Source organism: Maniola hyperantus, chromosome 19, assembly GCF_902806685.2.
Source record: "Maniola hyperantus chromosome 19, iAphHyp1.2, whole genome shotgun sequence".
In the NCBI taxonomy this organism is placed as follows: Eukaryota; Metazoa; Arthropoda; class Insecta; order Lepidoptera; family Nymphalidae; genus Maniola; species Maniola hyperantus.
Genome location: NC_048554.1, coordinates 1,704,094 through 1,728,059, shown reverse-complemented (window position 1 = coordinate 1,728,059; position 23,966 = coordinate 1,704,094). Strand labels below are relative to the sequence as shown.

The window sequence follows — 23,966 nt, the reverse complement described above, 5'->3', positions numbered from 1 at the left end:
TTCGCGCCGCCCTCAACGCCGTAAACACATTAGATAATACAAAAAAAAACTAAATTGTGGTTATGAACTAATAATTAGTATTTTAAACTTTCGAAGTGAGTGACTATATCAAGTGGGGTATCATATGAAAGGTCTTCACCTGTACATTCTAAAACAGATTTTTATTTATTTTTATGCATCATAGTTTTTTAATTATCGTGCAAAATGTCGAAAAAATACGACTGTAGTACGGAACCCTCATTGCGCGAGCCTGACTCGCACTTGGCCGTTTTTTTAAGTTTTAGTATAACACAACAAAGTAAAACAAGACCTTTTTATTACTTACCTTAAAACATCTTTGAATCTAAATATATAAAAGGAAAAGTGGACTGACTGACTGATCTATCAACGCACAGCCCAAACTACAGGACAGATCGAGCTGAAATTTGGCATGCAGAGCTACTCGTATTATGACGTAGGCATCCGCTAAGAAAGGATTCTTGAAAATTCAACCCATAAGGGGGTGAAATAGGGGTTTGAAATTTGTGTAGTCCACGCGGACGAAGTCGCGAACATAAGTTAGTTCTAATAGAAGAACAATAAAATTATATGAATCGAATCTTCATTTCAATAATCACTCATTAATACCTACTATTTACTATTCTCATTAATTCCTTATCTAAGACATGCATGTAGACAAAACGTAGCAGATATGATTACATGATCAATTACAAGCCTTGTTGTAGGTAATGAAATGATATAACAGTGAAAGTGGACACCTGTCGAGGATAGTGGAACAGCGAGTGGAATTTATGTAATCAGTGTAATTTTACTAAGTATAAAAAAAAATTAATAAAACCGACTTTAAAAACCACTATAAAGTAAAAAATAACTTTGTCTCCAGTTATCGAACCAATAGCGCTATTGGTAAGTAAAGAATTAATATATATAATAAGTATATATATAATAAATAATAATTAAAGAATGATAATTATTAAAATAGGACTGATTAATTCATTAGTTTTGTTTAATTTTGTTTTCCATTGCAAATTGAGTGATTACTTATTGAAAAAGAAGATTCGATTCATATACTTAATTTTATTGTTCTTCTATTAGAACTAACTTATGTTCGCGACTTCGTCCGCGTGGACTACACAAATTTCAAACCCCTATTTCACCCCCTTATTGGTTGAATTTTCAAAAATTCTTTCTTAGCGAATGCCTACGTCTACTACGTAATAATACGAGTAGCTCTGCATACCAAAATTCAGCCCGATCCGTCCTGTAGTTTGGGCTGTGCGTTGATAGATCAGTCAGTCAGTCAGTCAGTCACCTTTTCCTTTTATATATATAGAGATATCAACCACTGACATTTCTTAGGTATTTATAGTTTAATAGCTGCAAAGGAAGTCTCCTTGAAGTCTCAGATAAGTGCGACTTGTGAGCACTGGTGTGAAGCGAGGCGCAACTTCAAAGGGCTGATAGGACGATCAAAGGCCGCCGACCGAGTACTTCGGAAATAGACATGTGAAATAAAGCCTACAAACACATACAACGCGCGTCGATGACGCGTCCAACCGGCTCCTAGAAGATGTTAACTTGTAATACAAGGAATTGAATACTTAATAGGTACTACAGGTTCAAAAGCTACATTCCACAAAGCAATGTATAAATAAAATAGCATTCGTACTATGACGTAATCGAGTGTAGTTCACCTCGCACAAAACTGCGGCCTAGAATTTAATAAACACCTTTCTTTCTGACACATATACTCTTAACTCGTATCACTCTCAAATAAGACTTAACGCGGACGCCTTCGAAGGGGCGAGTCTGCTCCTCGGGTTACATGAACTAGTGAGCCCGCTGCCCGGCCTGATATTACGAAGTGCTAACAACATAAATGAAGTGTGAAGCGCGCTATGGTGTGCGGTGTGACGTACTTATAGTACCTGTATGACGAGTTGTACACACATACTCGCGCATTCAGTGTGACGACCTGACGTGCAGTTTTTTGTTTGTTGCTTTAGCGATAGGGCGATAAAAGCCCGCCGCCGGAGGACTTCGTAAATAATTCAATTGACGTGTGAAGATTAGGTAACTGTATTGAAGCAAAAGAAGATTTTCTTTTGATTAACTGGATAGAGCGACATCACATAATTTATAGTTTATTATTTTCAAGTTAACGTTAACTGTGCGTACCTACATCAGTAACGGTTAATAACGTCGGTATTAATAATATAAAGAAGTGAACTTTGCAAGGGGGATAATCTCTGGAACTACAGAACTGATTTTGAAAATTCTTTTACCAGTAGAAAGCTACATTATTCCTGAGTGACATACCTAGGCTAACTCTTCGAAAATTGTAATAAGCTACCTATCAATAAAACGCTAGTTATCAATAAAACTTGTTATTTTATCATCTTAGTCATTATCCAGTCTAACTTTCCTGTTCACTATAAGGGTGTTTGTGCACTCATATGTATTCGGCTCGTATCCATGATTCTTCGAAGTGACAGTCATACAAATAAGTACGTACCTACATTTGATTCGTATTTTTTTCACGGATCCGTAAAATCACGGATGAGTACACAAACGTCCTTAATGAAGTTAGACTGGATAATGACTAAGATGATAAAAGAATAAGTTTTATTGATAACTAGCGAGTTAGCGACCCGCCCGACTTCGCACGGGTAGCTTATTACAATTTTCGTAGGGTTAGCCTATGTCACTCAGGATCAAATCACAGATGAGTGCACAAAGGCCTTAAAGAACAGTACCTAACGTTCACGGATCGACGAAAAATTATGTTCCACAAGAAAAAGTGGCATAACCCTCTTTAACTCTTCCACGGCTCATTGCAACAGAAAGTTGTCTGTTTATTTTGAAATGCTCAGCTGTTTGAGACATCAAAGCCACTCGTTTGTCGGCGTCGGACGGGAGTACTCGGCTATTTTCGGATGCCGCCGGTAATTAATTTTTTGTCGTCCCCCGGCCTTTGTTAAAACTTAAGGTTGGGCCGTGAGTGGCAAGACATAATATGCCCACTAAATTAACTGTCTAGTGTCTATACATATAAATGTGTGTTTTAATCTAAATATATAAAAGGAAAAGGTGACTGACTGACTGACTGACTGATCTATCAAATCACAGCTCAAAATACTGGACGGATCGGGCTGGGCATGCAGAAAGCTATTATGACGTAGGCATCCGCTAAAAAAAGATTTTTGAAAATTCAACCTATAATGGGGTGAAATAGGGGTTTGAAATTTGTGTAGTCGCAAACATAAGCTAATCTCGTATAAATTGCATCAAAATTATTTTAATGTGCTGGTTCTTCTTGGTAAGAAGGGCATTCAAAACTATAGTACGCGACAGGTCGACATGGCAATCGGGGTATGAGGCGGGAGGACGCCCCGCACACCCGTACGTCACCCGCGCTATCTCGCATCTGGTGAGAGCGGGGGCTGTGCGCCGTGCGGATGTGCGGGGAGTCCCCACCTCGATTACCATCTCGACCCGATTCTCCGCGTGTCTCTCTGACTAGCAGAGGGCACAGTGGACGAGGCGGAGGATGGGACGCGGACCACGTGCGCATGATCGCTGGCTGGCTGGCTGGACATAGATACTACCTATAGGTAGTTAGTTAGTTAGTTAGTTATAGTATAGGTAGTTATTTGTTCTTGAGGGTCATCTGAAGACGTCTATACTGCCTGACTCAAAATCTCTAATGCCACATCAAAATCAAGATTTTAGCCAAATAAAAATGAGACGAAAACTGGTTCCAAATTTCAAATGGCTACCAGTTACGTCAATTCATTTAAAGCTTCACAAAGCACGGCTCGCGGCATTGGCGGGGACCTGCAAAAAATCGGTCAAGTGCGAGTTGGACTCACACAATAAAGGGTTCAGTTAGTTCCGTGCCATCGCACAAGACATTACACTTTTAGTTTTATATAATTTTCATAGCGGCTATTTTGAAATTTTTAGAATAGAATAGATTTTTATTCAAGTAAACTTTTACAAGTGCTTTTGAATCGACAACTAGTATAATTTACCACTGGTTCGGTGGTTTATTATTTGTTGTTGGCAATAGGAATACATATTCTGTGAAAGTTTTAACTTTAATTATGGTTCACGAGATACAACCCGCTGACAGACAGACGGGTGGACGGACGGACAGCGAAGATTTAATTATTATTTTTAATAGGGTATTGTGTGTGCACAGGTTGCCACCTGCGAGTACGGAACCCTAAAAAGCTCGCGACTGCTTCAAACAAAGGCAAGGACGAAGTAGTTGTGTTTTTGCGAGGCTGGCTGGGACTAATGCGCGGTTGAAGAACCTTTTCGAGGGAAAGGACTCGTTTTAGATTTGCACGGGTACCATTACCAGGCTTCCAAGTTCCAATCACATGACTGCGATTGAGAAAAGTGACCTGCGCGTCCAAGGCTATTGTAGGTTTTGCATCAGGCAAGTCAATTTATGAATGAACTAGCTGATGTCCGATTAAAAATCCCGTGGGAACTCTTTGGTTTTCCAGAATAAAATCTTTACTATAAATATTAATATTTATAGTAAAGATTTTAATTATCTGTACCCATGCAAAAAATTACGTCAATCCGGTGCACCGTTGCGACGTGATTGAAGGACAAACTAACAAACCAATAAACCAACAAACAAACACACTTTCGCATTTATAATAAGGGTACTGAGGTACTGTGATGATGGGACAAATCAAGACTGGTCAGGCAGACATGAATCATCCCAATAGTTGATAGGTTTTCCGTCAGTCAAAGGAGTGCCTGGAAAAACAAGAGCAAAACTGACAACAAAACCAATCTAGGTAGTCTAAACTTAGAGGAGGTAACAGTATACTACCAATATGTGATCTGGTCAAGCCTGGTCATGAAGACGGCCACGGGATATGTCGATCGATTGATAGGAACGACTTTTTTAAGAAAATTCTCCGTCGTGCTCACATTTTTGCGTTTCTGCGGATAATTTTTTATTATTTATCTACCACCATTCAACGTTTGTAATGTATACCTAGTAAGTACCTACTAAAATACCACTTCAAGTTCAAACTACAATACATTAAAATGGCTAAGCTTATTCCTCCAAATCCGCCTTTATTGAAAGTTCCGGATAAGGGATGTGTAAACAACTTTATCCGGGCACAATTTTATTCTTCTATAGATTTGTTGTACTGCGAACTAAAACATTTTTTTAAAACTTTTTTTGTACCAAAAAGCTTCGTTTGAGCCAACAATTGTGTACAAACACGCGTGTTTGCCTTCCAAAAAGGTTTAGTATGTCGGCACCACTTTAAAATATTTTCGTAAAGGGGAGCATCTCAACTCTACAATTTTTTATTTCCGCTCAAAAAGTATTTTTGTTAAGCTTTGTAAAAATGTTAACAATACTTTTAGTCTGTATTCCTGTCAGTTACAATGTAACTAAGTTCTGTTGACTAATAATAGGTATAGCGTAATTTTAGAAATATGCGATCTTATAATATAATAACACCTATTCACTGGAGAATTCGATAGGTCCTACCCAGTGGCGTGCAGGTCATAGAGGCACAAATGCACTGCTTACCCCAGTTGTAATAAGCTCAATGCATATTTTTCATTATGACCTGCATGTAAACAGGTTCCTACCTAACTAATGCCTACCCTGGCTTCGAACACTGTGCACGCCACTGGTCCTACCTATATTCTTATATGTTATATGGTTATACCCATTTCTATTTATGGGGGCTTTTTTGTTAAGTTGTAAGTTGGGCAACTTTAACAAATCAATGATGAGTTTACTCTTGACTTGTAGGTATTATATGAATTACTAGCTTATTCTCGCGACTTCGTCCGCGTGGACTACACAAATTTCTAACTCCTATTTCACCGCCTTAGGTGTTGAATTTTCAAAAATCTTTACTTTGCGGACGCCTACGTCAGCCCGATCCGTCCAGTAGTTTGAGCTGTGCGTTGATAGATCAGTCAGTCAGTCACCTTTTCCTTTTATATAATTTAAGCTGTTGGTTTTCCCAATTAAAAACTCTCTTTAAGACTCGTTTTAAATGTCTTTGGATCACATAACTTTGTTGTATTGAACATGAACTTTAAAATCTGTACTTAAAGACTACGTAGAATTCAAAGCTCTTTAGCGTTGTTTGTTTACTCTAAGTAACTAATCCATTGAGATGTCGGATTCCCGGTACTCGGCTGCATTATTTATTTGCTTTGATAAACATTTGATATTTGAGTGCCAAGTGGACTTGAAACTTGGAATAGATTTTATTATACCCATTCGGTGTGCCTACCTATGTACTTATTTTCCTTTGTACTAATGGCACACGAGTAGTGCTGATGGTGTACATAATCATCAATTGTCTTTAAATCATCATCATGATCAATCAATTTTTCTATGGTTTGCGAGATTTCCGTAAAAAAAGTAATGCGGCCGCAATAAATCTTTGAGGCCGTGCAACTTTGAAACGACACAATTCTACAGAAAGCTGGAAAACCACAAACACACATTTGTTTCTAGAACGTATCAACATTCAGTTGGTTGGTTTTGGAGATTGGTTAATATTCAAGTGAGAACCAAATCACACCAAATATATGTTTGGATAAGTGCTAGGGAGCGCGCTAGGGAAACTTCTCTAAAACTAAAATGTATGCATCGATGATCGAGTGAAATCTTTTGATTGCATTTCAATATTAATATGATGTTTTCTTTCATTCCAGATGACTGCGTTCGCGGGTATCCTCACAAGCGAATGCTCGGTGCACGCTCGCTTCCTCCTGTGCTCGGCCTTCGCCCCGCTGTGCTCCGAGCAGGTGTCGGGCTCCGTCAGCGCCTGCCGAGCGCTCTGCGAGAAGGTCGTCGACGACTGCAAGAAAGAGATCAAAGATCTACCAAATAGTATCCAGCTGGACTGTTCTGCATTCCCTCTTCGTCCAGACAAAAGACTGTGTATGCGACCACCCAACGCGATCGAAGATCCTGAGCCTCACCCGCTTCCCCCCTGGCCCTTCCAGGAACAGGAGCTAAGAGAGTCCGGCTGTCCACCGGCCCACACCCGTTCTCCGACCGGAGAGTGCTGGCCTGCTTGCAGCCAACACGCGCGATACACCCAAACAAGCAAAAAAACAGCCGAAATCTGGATGATCACGCTCGCCTGGTTCTCCTTACTATCCACCTTATTCGCACTAATAACCTTCTGTGCTGAACCTTCAAGATACCGATATCCGGAGAGACCAGTCGTATGGATGGCTGCGTGCCATGCTGTAGTCGCCCTGGCGCACGTCACACGAGGCTGGTTGGGAGCGAAGACAGTTTCATGCACATCAGAAAGCACTTTAGCCGTAGACGGATTAGCGACACCGGCTTGCGTCGCGTTCTTCTCCCTGACCTATTACTTCACGTTAGCCGCTGATGCGTGGTTTGCTAACGCGTGTGTAGCCTGGTATCTGACGGCGGCGAGCGAATGGTCCACTGAAGCTTTGGAGCGTGCGGCGGCGTATCTCCACGCTGTGGCTTGGGGCTGGGCCGGCGCGTGGACTGCAGCAGCTTTAGCGCTTAGACGAGTGACTGCTGACGAGTTGACTGGGACTTGTGGTGTATCTGATGCAGCGGCTGCAGCGCTGATAGGCGTCCCGCGAGGTGCTCTCCTCATAACTTCAATCGCGTTAGCTATCGGCGCGTGTCCTGGTATAATGAGAGTGCGGCGTGCGCTGGATCCGAGAGGAGCGAAGAGGGTCGGGAGATTAGCCGCTCGAGCGGCCGCAGGGGGTTTACTCTACTTGTTTTTAGCGGCGTTGGCGACTGGCGCTCGTGTGATTGAGGCTAGGAATAGAGAAGCGCAGACAGACTTGGCGTTGCTAGCTGCTTTGGAAGTAGGGAGGATTGAGGAGAGAGCGGGGTCGCTAGGTGTGTCGATGTGTTTGTGGCTGTCTTGTGGTATCGCCGCAGGAGCGTGGGCGTGGTCGAAGAAGTCCGCCATAGTGTGGCGCAAGGCCCTCTGTCCGCCGCGCAAGGCTCCTTGTTGTGCCCCTCCCTTACTCAGACCTCACCATCCCTATTACAAGAGACCTCTCCACGTATCCAGAGTATGATTAATGTGTCCTTATGAACTATGTATCTGAGTTTTGTGTACTACGTCTCAAAGACTAATGAGTTAAGATTAAGTGCCTAAATATAATGCCTTCTGTGAAGGCGCTCTCGTATCTAATAGTTGTAAATGTGTAAATATTGTACATTTAAATTTTAATAATTATACTGTTGAATTTCATATAAAAATATTTTTATTTTAAACTCCTGTTCCTCACATGGGTATCTCTAACCATATAAGTTATAATGTAAGGTACAGGTTTAGTAGGAGGTCAGTAAGTACTATGATCTTACATAATATTATTAAGTGTACAAAAGGAGTAACTGACTGACTGGCATATCAACGTACAGTTCTAAATACTATACTAGGTAGTTTTTAGGGTGCCGTGCCCGAAGAGTGCTAACAGGACTAACTACTAAGACTTAGCTGCCCGTCCGTCCGTCCGTCCGTATGACTGTCAATCAGTAGGCTGTATCTCGTAAACCACAATAGGTAGAAACTTGAAATTTTCATAGAATGTGTATGTACCTATATATTTTTATTTTTAGTGCCGCCATAACAAAACAAAATTGCCACCATGAAAATTTAAAAAAAAAATTAAAAGAGTTTTCTTTTACGATGGTACGAATCCTTCCTGTGCGAATCCAACTCGCACTTGACCGATTTTTTAAACATTTGCGATAGTATTTAGCAAAGCGCCTTTTGTTAGTATCAGAGCAATTGCGTATTATGGCGTCTTCATGAAGTAGAAGTTGAGATTTTACTTCCAAGTTCCAACCAACCTACTTGAAGCAATTATAGTAAATACCTACTTATCACTATCCCACTTTGACTACCAAGTCAGAGCGAGAGGTCACACCACACTATGGTTCGTGGCTCACTCTAACTTGGTAGTCGAAGTGATAAATAAAATACCTACTTATGGCTAATCTCTACATAGTATAAAATAAAGTCGCTTCCCGCGTCTATGTATGTATGTATGTATGAACGCGTAGATCTTTTAAACTACGCAACAGATTTTAATGCGGGTTTCACCAATAGATAGAGTGATTCAAGAGGAATTATATAGTATAATAAGGTATAGTTTAATTCTCAAAAAATTAGAGATCCCTAGGGTAATTGAAATAATGTGAATTAGGTCAGAAAAAATCCTCTCATTTGAGAGTTTCCGAGGCGTGCGCCGCCTAAATGGTCAAAGTTACACGAAAACAATGTATGTATTAGGTACACCACATTAGTAATCTACGTTGCACCCATGCGAAGCCGGGGCGGGTCGCTAGTAAGTAGATATTTTATTTTCTCTACAAAACCGCTATCTCTTTCTAAAGGTCGATCTACATTTTTTGTAGCTGTAAGTAGGTAAAAGGTAAGCAGTGGCGTGCACAGTGTTTGAAGCCACGGTATGCATTAGTCAGGTAGGAACCTTTTTACTGGCAGGTCATAATGAAAAATATGCGTTGAGCCATTACAACTAGGGTAAGCAGTGCATTTATGCCTCTATGACCTGCACGCCACTGAAGGTAAGGTAAGTATTTGGTTCAAGAATGAATGAAGTAGGTATTGAAAGTAAACCTCCACTCACACATGTATTTCGTGGTAATTATTGCCAGTTGAAATCCAGTAGTTTCAATGCAGTAGGTTCTTACAGGGCACTTCTCTGAAAATTTTCTTTTATTGGGGGTCTACGTCAAAGCTTATTTTTGAGTTAGATTGCATGTATAATTAATTACAGAAGCTAGGTTAGCAAAAAGGTCATTTTAATGTGATTGAAATACGCAATTGCTATGAAATTAAGAGAAGGCGTTTTGCAAAATGCAGTCAAGTAAACTTTACCTAAAGTAGGCATTCGGGGTGCCGAGACGCCGACGAAGTCTACCTATGAGGCTATGAAACAGCTATTCATAGAGATGCAATCTAAGGTGCGAGCAATATCTGTGTGCAGTTTTATTCTACGCGACATCTTATCGGAACGCTGTCGCTTGGCAGCTCGTCTGACAATTTGGGTGGTAGCCAGCCACGGCCGAAGTCTCCCACAAGATAATATACAAATTATATAAATAATCATACCTAAGTTTCCCCTGCTGGAAATCCATTTTAAAAACTTACATAATAGAGAGAGAGCCCCTTTTTTACCTCCTTAGGGGTTGAATTTTCAAAAATCCTTTCTTAGCGGATGTACCCTACGTCATAATAGCTATCTGCATGACAAATTTCAACCTGATCCGTCCAGTAGTTTGAGCTGTCCGTTGATAGATCAGTCAGTCAGCCAGTCAGTCACCTTTTCGTTTTATTAGGGTTCCGTATCTCAAAAGGAAAAACGGAACCCTTATAGGATCACTTTGTTGTCTGTCGGTCTGTCAAGAAACTTACACGGTACTTCCGGTTGACCTAGAATCATGAAATTTGGCTGGTAGGTAGGCCTTATAGCAGACATTAGGGGAAAAATGAAAAACCGTGAATTTGTGGTTACATCACACAAAAAAAATTAAATTGTGGTCATAAACTAATAATTAGTATTTTCAATTATCAAATTAAGATAACTATATCAAGTGGGGTATCATATGAAAGGGCTTCACCTGTGGATTCTAAAACAGATTTTTATTTATTTTTATGAATCATAGTTTTTGATTTATTGTCACTTGGCCGGTTTTATATTTAGATTATCATTATGCTGTCTAGTTGTGTAGGTATGTACAGCTGGATTCAAATTGGCCTATCAACACGTGACAAAAATATTGGTGTTTTTCCACGTTTTTCCCACATCGTGATTATTAGGCGATTAGGTACATAGACTTATTTTAATTACTGATTGGGCTAATACCTAAGTAGGTATCAAAAGATTATCGTTTACTAAGAAATCAAGGTACCTATACCAATACCTATTGATATATTGGATACAAGCTATATTGCCGGCGACTTAGTCCACGTTAAAAAACCGGCCAAGTGCGAGTCAGGCTCGCGCAACGAGAGTTACGCACTACAGTCGTATTTTTTCGACATTTGCAAAATGTCAAAAAAATGTCGATAATTCAAAAACTATGATGCATAAAAATAAATAAAAATCTGTTTTAGAATGCACAGGTGAAGACCTTTCATATTATGATAGTACCCCACTTGATATCTTACTTCAATTTCGAAAATTCAAAATTCAATCAATTACGAAAATTCAAAATACTAATTATTAGTTCATGACCACAATTTAATTTTTTTTGTGTGATGTAACCACAAAGTCACGGTTTTCAGATTCATCCCCGAATGTCTGCTGTAAGACCTACCTACCTGCCAAACATGATTCTAGGTCAATAGGAAGTACCCCGTAGGTTTCTTGACAGACCGACAGACAGACAAAAAGTGATCCTATAAGGGTAACTTTTTTCCTTTTGAGGTACGGAACCCTAAAAACCAGCCAAGTGCGAATCAGACAGAAAATAGCCTTGTCGCATTGTACGTCGCTCGTCGTACCTATATCGCATTAACCATCAGGTTTATTTTTCGGGTGGTTTTGCTTTTACCCACTTATATTATCATTGATCATTATTATCATCGATGTATTATACATATTATTATAAATGTCAATGGATTAAAGAACAGGGTGTAACGAACGCTGGCAAAAACGAAGACAGCTGAAACTACTGATATGATGTACCACAAAAAAAAACGCAAAATAATATTTAAAAAATCCTATATTTTGTAAAAGTTCACGATATATTGCAAATAAAACAACTGACTGACGCTAGAGGTCAATGAACGTTGCATAAGTCGATCACTTTAGAGTCAATGTTGCGTCGTAGGGTAGGTGGGGCGTTGACCCGAGTTTTGCACGCTATACAGTAGTATACACTGCGGTCTGCGGGTTTGAAAAATACTAAATCACTAAAACTACAAAACAAAATGAGGCAAGGGCAACCGGTTATTGATTGTGTTTAGGTAAGTATAAGAATAAGTTATAACAATAACGCAAAATTTTTGCTAGCGTTCTGGTTACATACAACCTGTGTTCAATTAAAACACTTCACAGTTCACATGCTAAACCGTATTGTATTTCAAGACCAACGTAATTTGTCTTATATCCTACACAGCATAGTAAGATAGCGTGAATTACATGGTAGGTAGCGCCATCTAGTTTCAGCCTGGTAAACAACTGGAAAATTGTGTAAGTGCAAAGTGGATAGCGCCACCTAGGATCATAATATTTAGCATGTACTTAAAATTACAAAAGATAATTAAACACCCTGTATAATTACGTGTACGAGCATTGCAGTGACCTAATATCTACTTGTAGGTATCATAGTCCTTCGAAAACAACAAAATTGTTTTGCCAGATTTTGAGACAGTGATTTGATTAAAATATAACTGATTAAGTAGATAAGGCATAATGTTAAATAATATATAAACTGGAGAGACAGAAACTCGGTACCACTACCAGACCACTGTATCACCTACAATGCAACTCCTGGTCGTTATCCTCGGCGTGGTGGCAGCGGTTGCGGCAGAGGTGGAGTCACCAATCTTCCAAGACTACCATGAGGAGTTCGGAATCCCGGCGGCCAAGCGTATCTGGATGATGGAACAGTCGATTGACTTCGACGGCTCCAGAATTGTTGGTGGTCAGCCAGGCCAACTTGGATCACAACCTCATTTGGTAAGTTTTAATTTACTAGCTGATGCCCGCGACTTTGTCCCGAGCATCCCGTGGGCACTCTATGATTTTCCGGGATAATAATAGCCTAGGTCACCCTCCAGGTCTTTAATCCTGAAAATCCATCCAAAAAATCCATGCAAAATACACGACGACCCGTTGCATTCCTCGCCTCTACCCGCCTTCTCCACTCCTGTCGCGCTGGCAAGTTACATACCGATTTCAAAGCCGTCTCAGCAGCAGCTCTCTGCAATTCGTTTGATATCGTCTGGTCACCTAGTAGAAGATCTTTCATCGTTGCGCTTGGCATCGAATAAAAGACCGATAAAAACATTCGTCAATCATCAACGCTGCGCTTGGTATCGAACATTCGTCAATCATCAACTGTGCAATCTGAGTTTCTGACTCTTTACCAATTCTTGTTGCTTTCTTTTTAGGGTGGTCTACTGATTGCATTGACAGACGGCAGACAGTCAGTCTGTGGCTCATCTCTCCTGTCTAACACCAGAGCGGTGACTGCTGCTCACTGCTGGAGGCACGGCGTCACCCAGGCTCGGGAATTTCTCGTCGTGCTGGGCTCTACCCTGCTCTACTCCGGCGGCACCCGCGTCAGCACCAGCTCGGTGGCCACGCACGCCAACTATAACATGCTCACTTTACACAACGATATTGCTATAATCGTGATGCCCCATGTTGTTTTTACCAGTGAGTACAACTTTTTATTATCCCGTTCGTAGGTATAGTGGTTAATATTGCGGATGAAATCAAAACTAGTTTTAGCAGGTCTGCCCACAAGGTTTAAGTTTTTCTGTCGGAAAATTCTCAGAAGCAGCCCGGAGTTCAGAAGTTGGTGGTGTTCCAGCCTTTGAGGGCACTGATAACGAAGTTAATGTTTATTATAATGAACTAAATAAATATAACAGCAAACAACTTGTTTTCATCTCCTGTTTTATACTTGACAATTTGTGAAACTAGCTTCTATTTGCGGGGCTTCCTCAATACGGCAATCATTTGTTATAAAAGGTTTTCCCAAAAACTACTTTTGGACTTTCCTGAGGCGGAGCGTAGGATCGCAAGCTTATTACTTACAGTTTCTAGTTTGCCTCTTATGCAGACACCATTTTTTTTGTAGCTGAGTATTTTGTTTTTTTTGTCAATACTTAGGAGCTATACAAAGTTTGGTTTCTCTGGTGCTGCAGAACTTTATATATGGCGGTAATCATTTAATATCTGCTGACGCATTAGCTCGTTTGCTCGCTAGTCGCTTGGTATAAAATAGTAAGTCGCGGCGCGTGCGCGAACAGATTCCCTTGAAAAAGGACCCCGGATGGGTTCGAAACTAGTCGGGCTAACGTCGACTAGACACGTGAGTACAGCCGGGATAGATATTATTTATAATGGAAATCACTCACGGTAGTTTAAACGCTAAAATGGTATGAAATACTAAATATACTGTAATACTCTTTCAGACCATATACAGCCAATCGGTCTGCCTACCGATAACGATCAATACGTCGGGGCGTGGGCCGTTGCAGCTGGATTTGGTATTAATGGTGACAGTAAGTATTACGTTTCTTTAACATTTTTGTCATATGACGTTAAAACTGTGATTTTACCTAGTTTTAAGTTTCTTTGTAGTCTGGGATGGAAATGGACTAACCCCTTTACCTTCTTTCTTTTTTGTCGTTTGCTCATGACTGCGGGTAGTGAGACTATAAGATCAGCTTAGAATGCGTCAGGTTATACGTACAGATATACATAATTGAATCATCATTACGTCACTACGACCTAATGGTAAATTCCGAATAAAAAATATGATTCCTCATGCGCCATTTTAACTCTATGGGTCAACTGTCCTAACAAAAGTACGAATCACCTTTAAAATAAGGACTAAAACTAAAAAGACATGATATTTGACACAAAAAGTTAAAATGACGCGTGAGGAGTTAAATTTTACACGTTATAAAAATAGTCTTACACTGGAACTCAAAGTCAAGATAGGGGCTACTTTACAGGATAATTCAAACAACATGTGTCATATTTAACCTTTATACAATGAATCAAGATTGTGTATGACACATAATATCGTCCTCTAAAGAAGCCCCTATCTTGACTATGAATTTCGATATTAGTGAATTTCGAAATGAGTTTTTACTTTGTTTTCCAGCCAATCAGAAAGCTTTAAGATGATCTTTTTTTCAGACCTTCCCATCACCCAAGGTCAAGCTAAGCACGAAGTGAGCCTGCAAGTCATCACCAACGCAGTGTGCGCGCGTACCTACGGCGCCACTGTGGTCGCCTCCACCCTCTGCGTGGCCACGTACAACGGCCGAAGCACCTGCCCTGGAGACTCCGGCGGCCCTCTGGCGATCGGCGCCGGCAGCAGCCGCACACTGGTCAGTATTTTTGACCTTTCCCCTCCAACTAAGCGTAAAGCTTGTGCTAGGAGTAGGTACGACAGTACTGCAAAGAGTGGGGTTTGAACCGCCGATCTTTCGGAATTCAGTCCGCTCCTCAACCGTCGAGCTATTAAGGTTCTATTTACACTTTAAACACCAAGTTAACAGAATGTAGCGGCAATAGAGGCAGGGGGTACCGGTGCTAGTAGCGAGCTAGCGATGGGTTGCCGTCTGATGATGATGATGATGATGATGATGATGATCTATGCATGATAATATCTGGAAAATTCAGTGCTTCTTCAGATATGCACTATTCATCACTGCCGCCCTGGCTCTTTGGGGTGGTTTTTGGGGCTTGCGCATAATAGACGCTAATCACTTCGTTGTCTGTCTGCATGTCTGTCTGTCGTGTCTGTGAAGGCCCATCAAGGGAATCATTAACCCATAGGGTACTTCCAGTTGATTTAGAATTATGAAATTTGACAAGTAGGTATAAGCAATGTCTGAAAAACCTAAAACCGTGAAGTCACAAAAAAATTAAAACATGTTCACGAACAAATAATATGTTTCCAAAATCACATAAAGATGGCGCTGTCCATTATTAATTTGCACGAGGTCACGAGTACACGATCGGCTAGGTGTGGGATCAAAAAGTGTTATTTCTTGTACGATATTGTACGGAGTCCTTCGCGTGCGAGTCTTGACTCGCACATGACCGATATTTTTAAAATGAACTCTTGTTGTATCCACAGATCGGCGTCACGTCGTTCGGGCACCGCGAGGGCTGCGAGCGAGGACACCCTGGCGGCTTCGCACGAGTCACCTCATTCGCCCCCTGGCTCACTAGCAACCTCTGAATTTTAATACGCTTTTCTAATTAATAATATAAGTTACATATAAAATAAATAAATTGAAGTACTTAAAAGAAACAAGCTTATTTTTGTATTTTGCCCGCTACTTCGTCCACGTGGACTACATAAAATTCAAACCCCTATTTGAACCCCTTAGGGGCTTTTCAAAAATCCTTTGTTAGCGGATATTTACGTCATAATAGAAAGAAGGAAATGTACACTACTATCCTATGTAAATGGAAAGAAACGTTTATTTTTAAAAGCTATGCCTCATAGCCACACGTCACCAGTTTTACCTACCTACCTAATGGTTTGGCTATCCCGGTACCTAGAATACTTGAATAAGAGGCCGCCGGGATAAACTGTGTCAAGTGTGGCACAACCCGAAAAACCTAGCCAAATGCGAGTCAGACTCGCGCACTAAGGGTTCCGTACTACACTCGTATTTTTTCGACATTTTGCACACTAAATCGGAAACTATTATGTATAAAAGTAAATACAAATATGTTGTAGAATGTACAGGTAAAGCCCTTTCATATGACACCCCACTTGGTATAGTCTGCTAACTTTTTACGGCTCATCCGTTTAACCGATTTTGACGAAATTTGGTATAGAGATAGCTTACATCCCGGGGAAGGCTACGTTTTATCCCGGAACATTAAAGAGTTTCCACGGGATTTTTATAAACGTAAATCCACGCGGACGAAGTCGCGGGCATCATCTAGTATAATATAATATGAAAATATTACAATAAAACTTAAAGTTAGCCTTATCTAATTACTATACAAATCATGCCGGCGTGGAATGGTGCCAAGAATACTGGCTGCATTTCAGCGCTGGACAGCCAGGCTGATCCCTTGCGCAAAAAATGAGCCAGCCCTTCTGTCACCAGATGAGGCTAATGTCTCGTAAAATTTTTTTTGCACTAAGAGGCCACGGCAAACGGAACGAAAATGTACTTAACTCTCGTAAGAGAGGTATACTTACGCCGCTTGGCGTTTTCAGCTGTTTCTGCTGCGGCTCCCGGTCTTGATGCTGTCTCCCTGATATGACACGAGGTCAATGTGCCAACGCAAGGTGCGTCACACATTAGATCGATTTTGCGACAGACATAACTTACTTATATGCCCACTGCCACTTCCGCTTACTAATAATATATGTAGTAAGTATAACAATATTGTAAATTGATCACTTGAAAAGAGCATCCGCCGAGTTCCTTGCTGCTTCTTCTCGGTAGGAACGGCATTCCGAACCAGTGGTAAATTAAACAAGTTAACGATTCAAAAGCACTTGTAATAAGTCTACTTGAATAAAAATATATTATATTCTGTTTTATTCTATTCTAATCCAGAAGGTATGTGGGTCTATTTATTTTCCTAACTTCCTCGTTCCGCAATTTATCTGTGAGGGACATCCAACATACCTCGCTCCAAGTGTATATAGATATCGTATTAACCATCAGGTTTATTTTTTGGGTGATTTTGGTTTCCCCCACTTATATTATCATTGATCATCAATCAGTATTATCAATTATATTATTATCAATGTCAATGGATTAAAATATAATTACGACGTGTGAGCATTGCAGTGCATTTATAGGTAGCATAGTCCTTCAAAAACCCAAAATTGTTTTATCAGACTTTGAGACAATGATTTGATTAAATTACTAAAGATTTGTATTTAAGTAGATAAGATAATATAATGTTGAAAAATATATAAACTGGGTAACTGACAGAAACTGCGTACCAGACCACTGTATCACCTACAATGAAACTCCTGGTCGTTATCCTCGGCGTGGTGGCAGCGGTTGCGGCAGAGGTGGAGTCACCAATCTTCCAAGACTACCATGAGGAGTTCGGAATCCCGGCGGCCAAGCGTATCTGGATGATGGAACAGTCGATTGACTTCGACGGCTCCAGAATTGTTGGTGGACAGCCAGGCAAACTTGGATCCCAACCTCATTTGGTAAGTTATAAATAACCATTGAGCCCATTCTGTTTTATCCTGTCTTTCGCTTGGTATCGAATAAAACACCGATAAAAAGGCAACATTCGTCAATCATCAACTGTGCAATTTTGTCTGAGTTTCTGACTCTTTACCAATTATTGTTGCTTTCTTTTTAGGGTGGTCTGCTGATTACATTGACAAACAACAGACAGTCAGTCTGTGGCTCATCTCTCCTGTCTAACACCGGAGCGGTGACTGCTGCTCACTGCTGGAGGCACGGCATCAACCAGGCTCGTGAATTTCTCGTCGTGCTGGGCTCTACCCTGCTCTTCTCTGGCGGCACCCGCGTCAGCACCAGCTCGGTGTCCACGCACGCCAACTACAACATGCTCACTTTAAACAACGATATTGCTATAATCAGAATGCCTCATGTAGTTTTTACCGGTGAGTACAACTTTTTATTATCCCGTTGGTATAGTGGATAATAATGCGGATGAAATTTACTTATTTATTGAAATTTCAAAACTAGTTTTAGAGCAGCGAAAAACTTGTTTTCATCTCCTGGTTTATATTTGAGAATTGTGAAACAAGCTTCTATCTGCGGTGCTTCCTCAATACGGCAATCAATCTATACTAATATTATAAAGAGGTTGTCGTTAAGTTTGTTTGTAGGGAGTAATCTTTGGAACTACTGAACCGATTTTAAAAATTCTTTCACCAGTAGAAAGCTACATTATTCTTGAGTGACATAGGCGGGACCTTTAAAAACCTAAATCCATGCGGGCGAAGCCGCGGGAGTCAGCTAGTTTTGTTATAAAAGGTTTTCCGAAAAACTACTTTTGGAATTTCCTGAGGCTGAGCGTAAGAGTCGCAAGCTTATTACAGTTTCTAGTTTGCCTCTTTATGCAGATCACCAATTTTTTTGTAACAAAGTATTGTCTTTTTTGCCAATTACTTAGGACATAGATTAATTATTGGTCTCGCTCTTAGGAGCTATACAAGGGTTTGATTTCTCTGGTGCTGCAGATGTTTATATGATCTGCTATCGCATTAACTCGTTTGCTCGCTTTTAAAAAAATTACTGCTCTTTCAGACCACATACAGCCAATCGCCCTGGCTACCGGTAACGATCAATACGTCGGGGCGTGGGCCGTTGCAGCTGGATTTGGTGCTAATGGTGACAGTGAGTATAACGTTTCTTTTACATTTTTTTTCACATGACAAGTTGAAACTGTGGTGGTTTCCACTAGGAGGTTTTACCCAGTGGAAAGTTCCATTGTAGTTTGGGATGGAAAGGGATTAACCCACTTTCCCTTCTTTCTTTTTTGCCGTTTGCTCACGACTGCGAGTAGTGAGACTATATTATCAGCTTTGGGGTACGTCAGATTACTAACTAGTTACTACATGGCCACCCAGAGAATGCAGTTACCTCGACTTTCACTTCCCCGCACCACACACCCTCGAGTAGCGTTAGCATACAACGCTGTCAGGACTCCATGTTTATATAAGTATATTACGTCAGTACATGACCAGATTTAAATTCATAATCCTGCTAACTACTGGACTAAAACTGCAAAAACTTTGACAAAATGTTAAAATTATCTTAATATTTTTGTCAACTGTACCGTATTTTCCGTGGCTATGACGTTTATTTATTTTACACTTTATTGCACACAACACAAAGTAAACATTGAAAAAACACAATTGAAGCAGTGGGTTAAATAAAAACCAGCAATCAGTATAATCGCTCCAATTTATTTATTAATCATTCATCTCAATAATAATCACTGATTTATATTTAATACTATTTACAACACATTACTTTTTGCTTACACTGATATTACTGTTTATTTATATCACTATTAATTTGCATTGATTTACTTGTCACAATTTCTACTTACACTGAATTTACCGATTAACTAATATTTAGAACACAAACTGGCATAGTTTTTGCTGACACCGTGTTACGTACAATAATAACTCACGAAATGAGCTCTCATGGCTTTTTAAAGCTGTATCCCTACCGAAGGCGTCCGGTAGGTGGGCTGTGATTCGCTGTTTGGCTGCGGTTGGCGGTGATTCGCTGTCAGTGGCGGTAAGTGGCTGTCATTGGCTGTGATGGACCGGCTTGGCAGTGATTAGCCGGCCTCACATAGGTTGGCTCGGGTTGGCTCGGATTGGCTCGGGTTGGCTCAAGTATGTGGCGTTACACAATACAGGATCTTAATCTAATAGCTGTAGCATGCAAAGGCGGCCTTATCGCTAAAGCGTTATATTATAACGGTCGCGAACTGCATTCTCTCGGTGGTCGTGTAGTAAATGACAGTGACGTACAAACGACATGTGTCATGTTTAAGCTGTATGCACATGCACGCTTTATGCAATGCATTAAGGTTGTGTATGACAATTGACACATAATCGTCCTCTAAAGGGTTGACTATGAATTGCGGTATTAGCCATCTATATCTTCTATACTTGTAATAAAACTGTTACTGGACATTTGTCTGTACATTAATTAATATATTTCGAAAATTTTAATCGGGAGAAATTATTATCGATATAGAACCCAAAACAATTTTTTTTTGGAATTTTTGTCTGTCTGTCTGTCTATGCCAGCATCACGCGAACACTACTGAAGGATTTTGATGAAATTTGGTACAGTGGTAGCTGATAGTCCGGGTCAACATATAGGGTAGTTTTTATCCCTTATAGGTAAGATATCGCTATCTGCGTACTACGCTTATGCTTACTCGTGGATTAAGTACGGTATTATACTTTGGGGACAGAGCACAGACGTGGGGGACTTATTTATTGCTCAAAAAAAATGCATACGAATATTAGTAAATATTAGGCAAAGAGACAGTTGTAAGCCACATTTCATAGGAAAAAAGATCCTGACATTAACATCTATATACATAATGGAAACAGTTCTGTTTGTTAGGAAACACTCACACTTATACAAAACATTAGACAGTACATACCATCGAAACTCGCGAAACAAGCACAACCAGGCTCTTCCACATTACAGCTTACAAATAATACGCCGTAGCAGCCCGTATTACAGATCAATCATTATTTATAACAAACTTCCCAACGACATTAAAGAAGAAACAAAAGAAGTCACCTTTAAGAGAAAATTAAAACAATGGCTACTACAAAAATGCTTTTATGATATACAAGAATTTCTAACTGCATAAACCTCAATAGCGTGACGCACCTGTAAATGACATCTGATATTGACATTTAACTATAAGACCTTGTAAGATTAAATAATTGCAACATAACCATAACTAAACTAAATTCTTACAGTAACTATTTTTAAATATTTTATTCCATTGACAGAGACTTAATCAGACCATGACAGCAATTATTGAATACTACTATACTTTGACCTTATTTTTATTTTGTACTAATCTTGCTTTATAATAAATTCTAGTCAACATTCTCATAATATAATAATATATAAGCATGCAAATGAATAATATTTAATATCTAGTAATGATAATTTTAATAATTTTAATCCTATTCGTATTGTATCTTTAATATTTACCATTTTATTGTACCTAAAATTGTATTTGCAATACCCTGACAGGGTCTCATGAATTTAGCTTTTAGCTTTAAGCACCCACCATCAACAAATGTAAATGTACATGAAAGCAAATAAATAAATCTGAATCTGAATCTGAATCTGAAAAAAAAGATATGGGGTAGTTTATATCCCTTATATATTTAATCTATTATAGGGATCAGTTTTTTATCGATTTTACCTCTATATTACTTAGTAAAAGGTTTTATTCAGGAAAAAAATTGGTACACACCTAAATTTCTTAGTGCAATTTAATACGGGTTTCATTAGTATTCAGAACATTTCAAGAAGAATCACTACCAGGGAGTTCCCAAGGGATTTTTAAAAATATAAATGCACGCGTACTAATCGCGGGCATCAGCTAGTTTTGAATAAATGAGTTTTTACTTTGTTTTCCAGTTAGTCAGAAAGCTTTAAGATGATCTTTTTTCAGACCGTCCCATCACCCAAGGTCAAGCTAAGCACGAAGTGAGCCTGCAAGTCATCACCAATGCACTGTGCGCGCGCACCTACGGCACCACCACTGTGGTCGCCTCCACCATCTGCGTGGCCACGCCCAACGGCCGCAGCACCTGCCCTGGAGACTCTGGTGGCCCTCTGGCGACCGGCACCGGCAGCAGCCGCAAACTGGTCATTATTTTTAGGGTTTCTATAGCTCAAAAAGTGTTATTTCCTTTTAAAAATCAGAAAAAAACCGGCCAAGTGCGAATCAGACTCGCGCACTGAGGGTTCCGTAGTACAATCGTATTTTATCGAGATTTTGCACGATAAATCAAAAACTACTTACTAGATCTCGTTCAAACCAATTTCCGTTGGAAGTTTGTACATGTACATCATATATTTTTTTTAGTTTTATCATTCTCTTATTTTAGAAGTTACAGGGGGTTTGGGTACACACTACACACACATTTTACCACTTTGGAAGTGTCTCTCCATTTTGAAGACCTATCCATAGATACCACACATAATATGGGTTTGATGAAAAAAGAAATTGAGTTTCAGTTCTAAGTATGGGGAACCCCAAAATTTATTGTTTTTTTTTCTATTTTTGTGTAAAAATCTTAATGCGCTTTACAGAATACATCTACTTACCAAGTTTCAACAGTATAGCTCTTATAGTTTCGGAGAAAAGTGGCTGTGACATACGGACGGACAGACATGACGAATCTATAAGGGTTCCGTTTTTTGCCATTTGACTACGGAACCCTAAAAACAAAGTTTTATTTCTTGTAGAATGATATTATGGAGTCCTTCGCGTGCGAGTCGGACCAATTCTTTTTAAAAATTACCTCTTGTTGTATCCACAGATCGGCATCACGTCGTTCGGGCACCGCGAGGGCTGCGAGCGAGGACACCCTGGCGGCTTTGCACGAGTCACCTCATTCGCCCCCTGGATCACTAGCAACCTCTGAATTTAAAAACACTGTAATCTAATTAATAATATAAGTGATGTAAATAATAAATAAATTGAAGTACTTAAAAGAAACAACAAGCTTATTTTTGTATTTTGCCCGCGACTTCATCCGCGTGGGCTACACAAAATTCAAACCCCTATTTTACCCCCTAACGGCGGTTATGCACTCATCCGATCCGAGCCCGTGAAAATACGTTCCTTTTTGTTTTGTATGGTAGTTTATGACATATTATGTCGTAGATATTTTTTATATCCGTATTTTCACGGATTCGGATCGGATGAGTGCATGATCGCTGTTAGGGGCTTAATTTTCAAAAATCATTTCTTAGCGGATATCCACGTCATAATAGAAAGAAGAAAATACACTAGTATCCTATGTGAATGGAAAGAAACGTTTATTTTTGAAAGTTATGCCACACATCACCAGTTTCTTTTTAAATAGTATTAGTCATGCTAATCAGGAGTAATATTCCCCTTTCCCCTCCAACTAAGCATAAAGCTTGTGCTAAGAGTAGGTACGACAATAGTGCAACGGGTGGGGTTCGAACCGCCGACCTTTCGGAATTCAGTCCGCTCCTCAACCGTTGAGCTATTGAGGCTTTATACTTACCTACCTAAAGGTTTGGTTATCCTGGGTGCCTCTGCCTCTAATAGTCTTAGCAGAAGAAGCGCGGCCGGGATAAACTGTGTCATGTGTAGCCAAACCCCGAAAAAAGGTACTAACTCATTTCTCATTTCTCAAATGCATAACGCTTTATGCCTTGCACATATTACTTGCTTATCCTAAACTAAACATTCAACGCTCGTTTTCAGCCGGACCTCGATTCGGGTTATATGATATATCTACTTATCTGCATTCCAAGCCCGATCCGTACAGTACCTAGTTTGAGTTGTGCGTTGATATACAGGTGTAACCAGAACGCTAGCAAAAACAAAGACAAGTGATATAGTAAGTACTGATGATTACTGATATGATACCAAAAAAAAAAACGCGTAAAATATTATTTAAAAATCCTATAATTTTGTAAAAGTTTACGATA

At 39.9% G+C, this 23,966-nt stretch overlaps 2 protein-coding genes across 4 annotated transcripts in view; both read left to right on the top strand.

Annotated features, from left to right (window-relative positions):
• LOC117991265 (collagenase-like) overlaps positions 1-16,017 on the top strand; it is a 44,061-nt gene extending 28,044 nt beyond the window's left edge. Inside the window, exons 1-5 of one of the 3 annotated variants that reach the window (XM_034978840.2) lie at positions 12,417-12,732; positions 13,167-13,434; positions 14,199-14,288; positions 14,932-15,125; positions 15,881-16,017. In XM_034978840.2, the coding sequence (XP_034834731.1) occupies positions 12,535-12,732; positions 13,167-13,434; positions 14,199-14,288; positions 14,932-15,125; positions 15,881-15,985 (855 nt within the window). In that variant the 5' untranslated portion in view covers positions 12,417-12,534 and the 3' untranslated portion in view covers positions 15,986-16,017. Of the gene's footprint in view, positions 1-6,723; positions 8,273-12,416; positions 12,733-13,166; positions 13,435-14,198; positions 14,289-14,931; positions 15,126-15,880 lie in introns of those variants that run through there. The other 2 variants (XM_069504928.1, XM_034978805.2) reach the window with 2 other exon arrangements.
• A 1,711-nt stretch (positions 16,018-17,728) lies between these two features.
• On the top strand, positions 17,729-22,924 carry LOC117991264 (collagenase-like). Its single transcript, XM_034978839.2, has 5 exons — positions 17,729-17,944; positions 18,103-18,370; positions 19,020-19,109; positions 21,946-22,142; positions 22,820-22,924. The coding sequence occupies exons 1-5, from the start codon at positions 17,747-17,749 to the stop codon at positions 22,922-22,924; spliced, it is 858 nt and encodes a 285-aa protein (XP_034834730.1). The 5' UTR covers positions 17,729-17,746.
• Positions 22,925-23,966: the final 1,042 nt, after the last annotated feature.

Excerpts from the sequence above, each read along its gene's own strand:
- LOC117991264 (XM_034978839.2), top strand. The coding sequence starts at position 17,747 with ATGAAACTCCTGGTCGTTATCCTCGGCGTGGTGGCAGCGGTTGCGGCA. Across the intron at positions 18,371-19,019 it reads GCCTCATGTAGTTTTTACCG|ACCACATACAGCCAATCGCC; the intron begins GTGAGTACAACT and ends CTGCTCTTTCAG. Across the intron at positions 22,143-22,819 it reads CCGGCAGCAGCCGCAAACTG|ATCGGCATCACGTCGTTCGG; the intron begins GTCATTATTTTT and ends TTGTATCCACAG.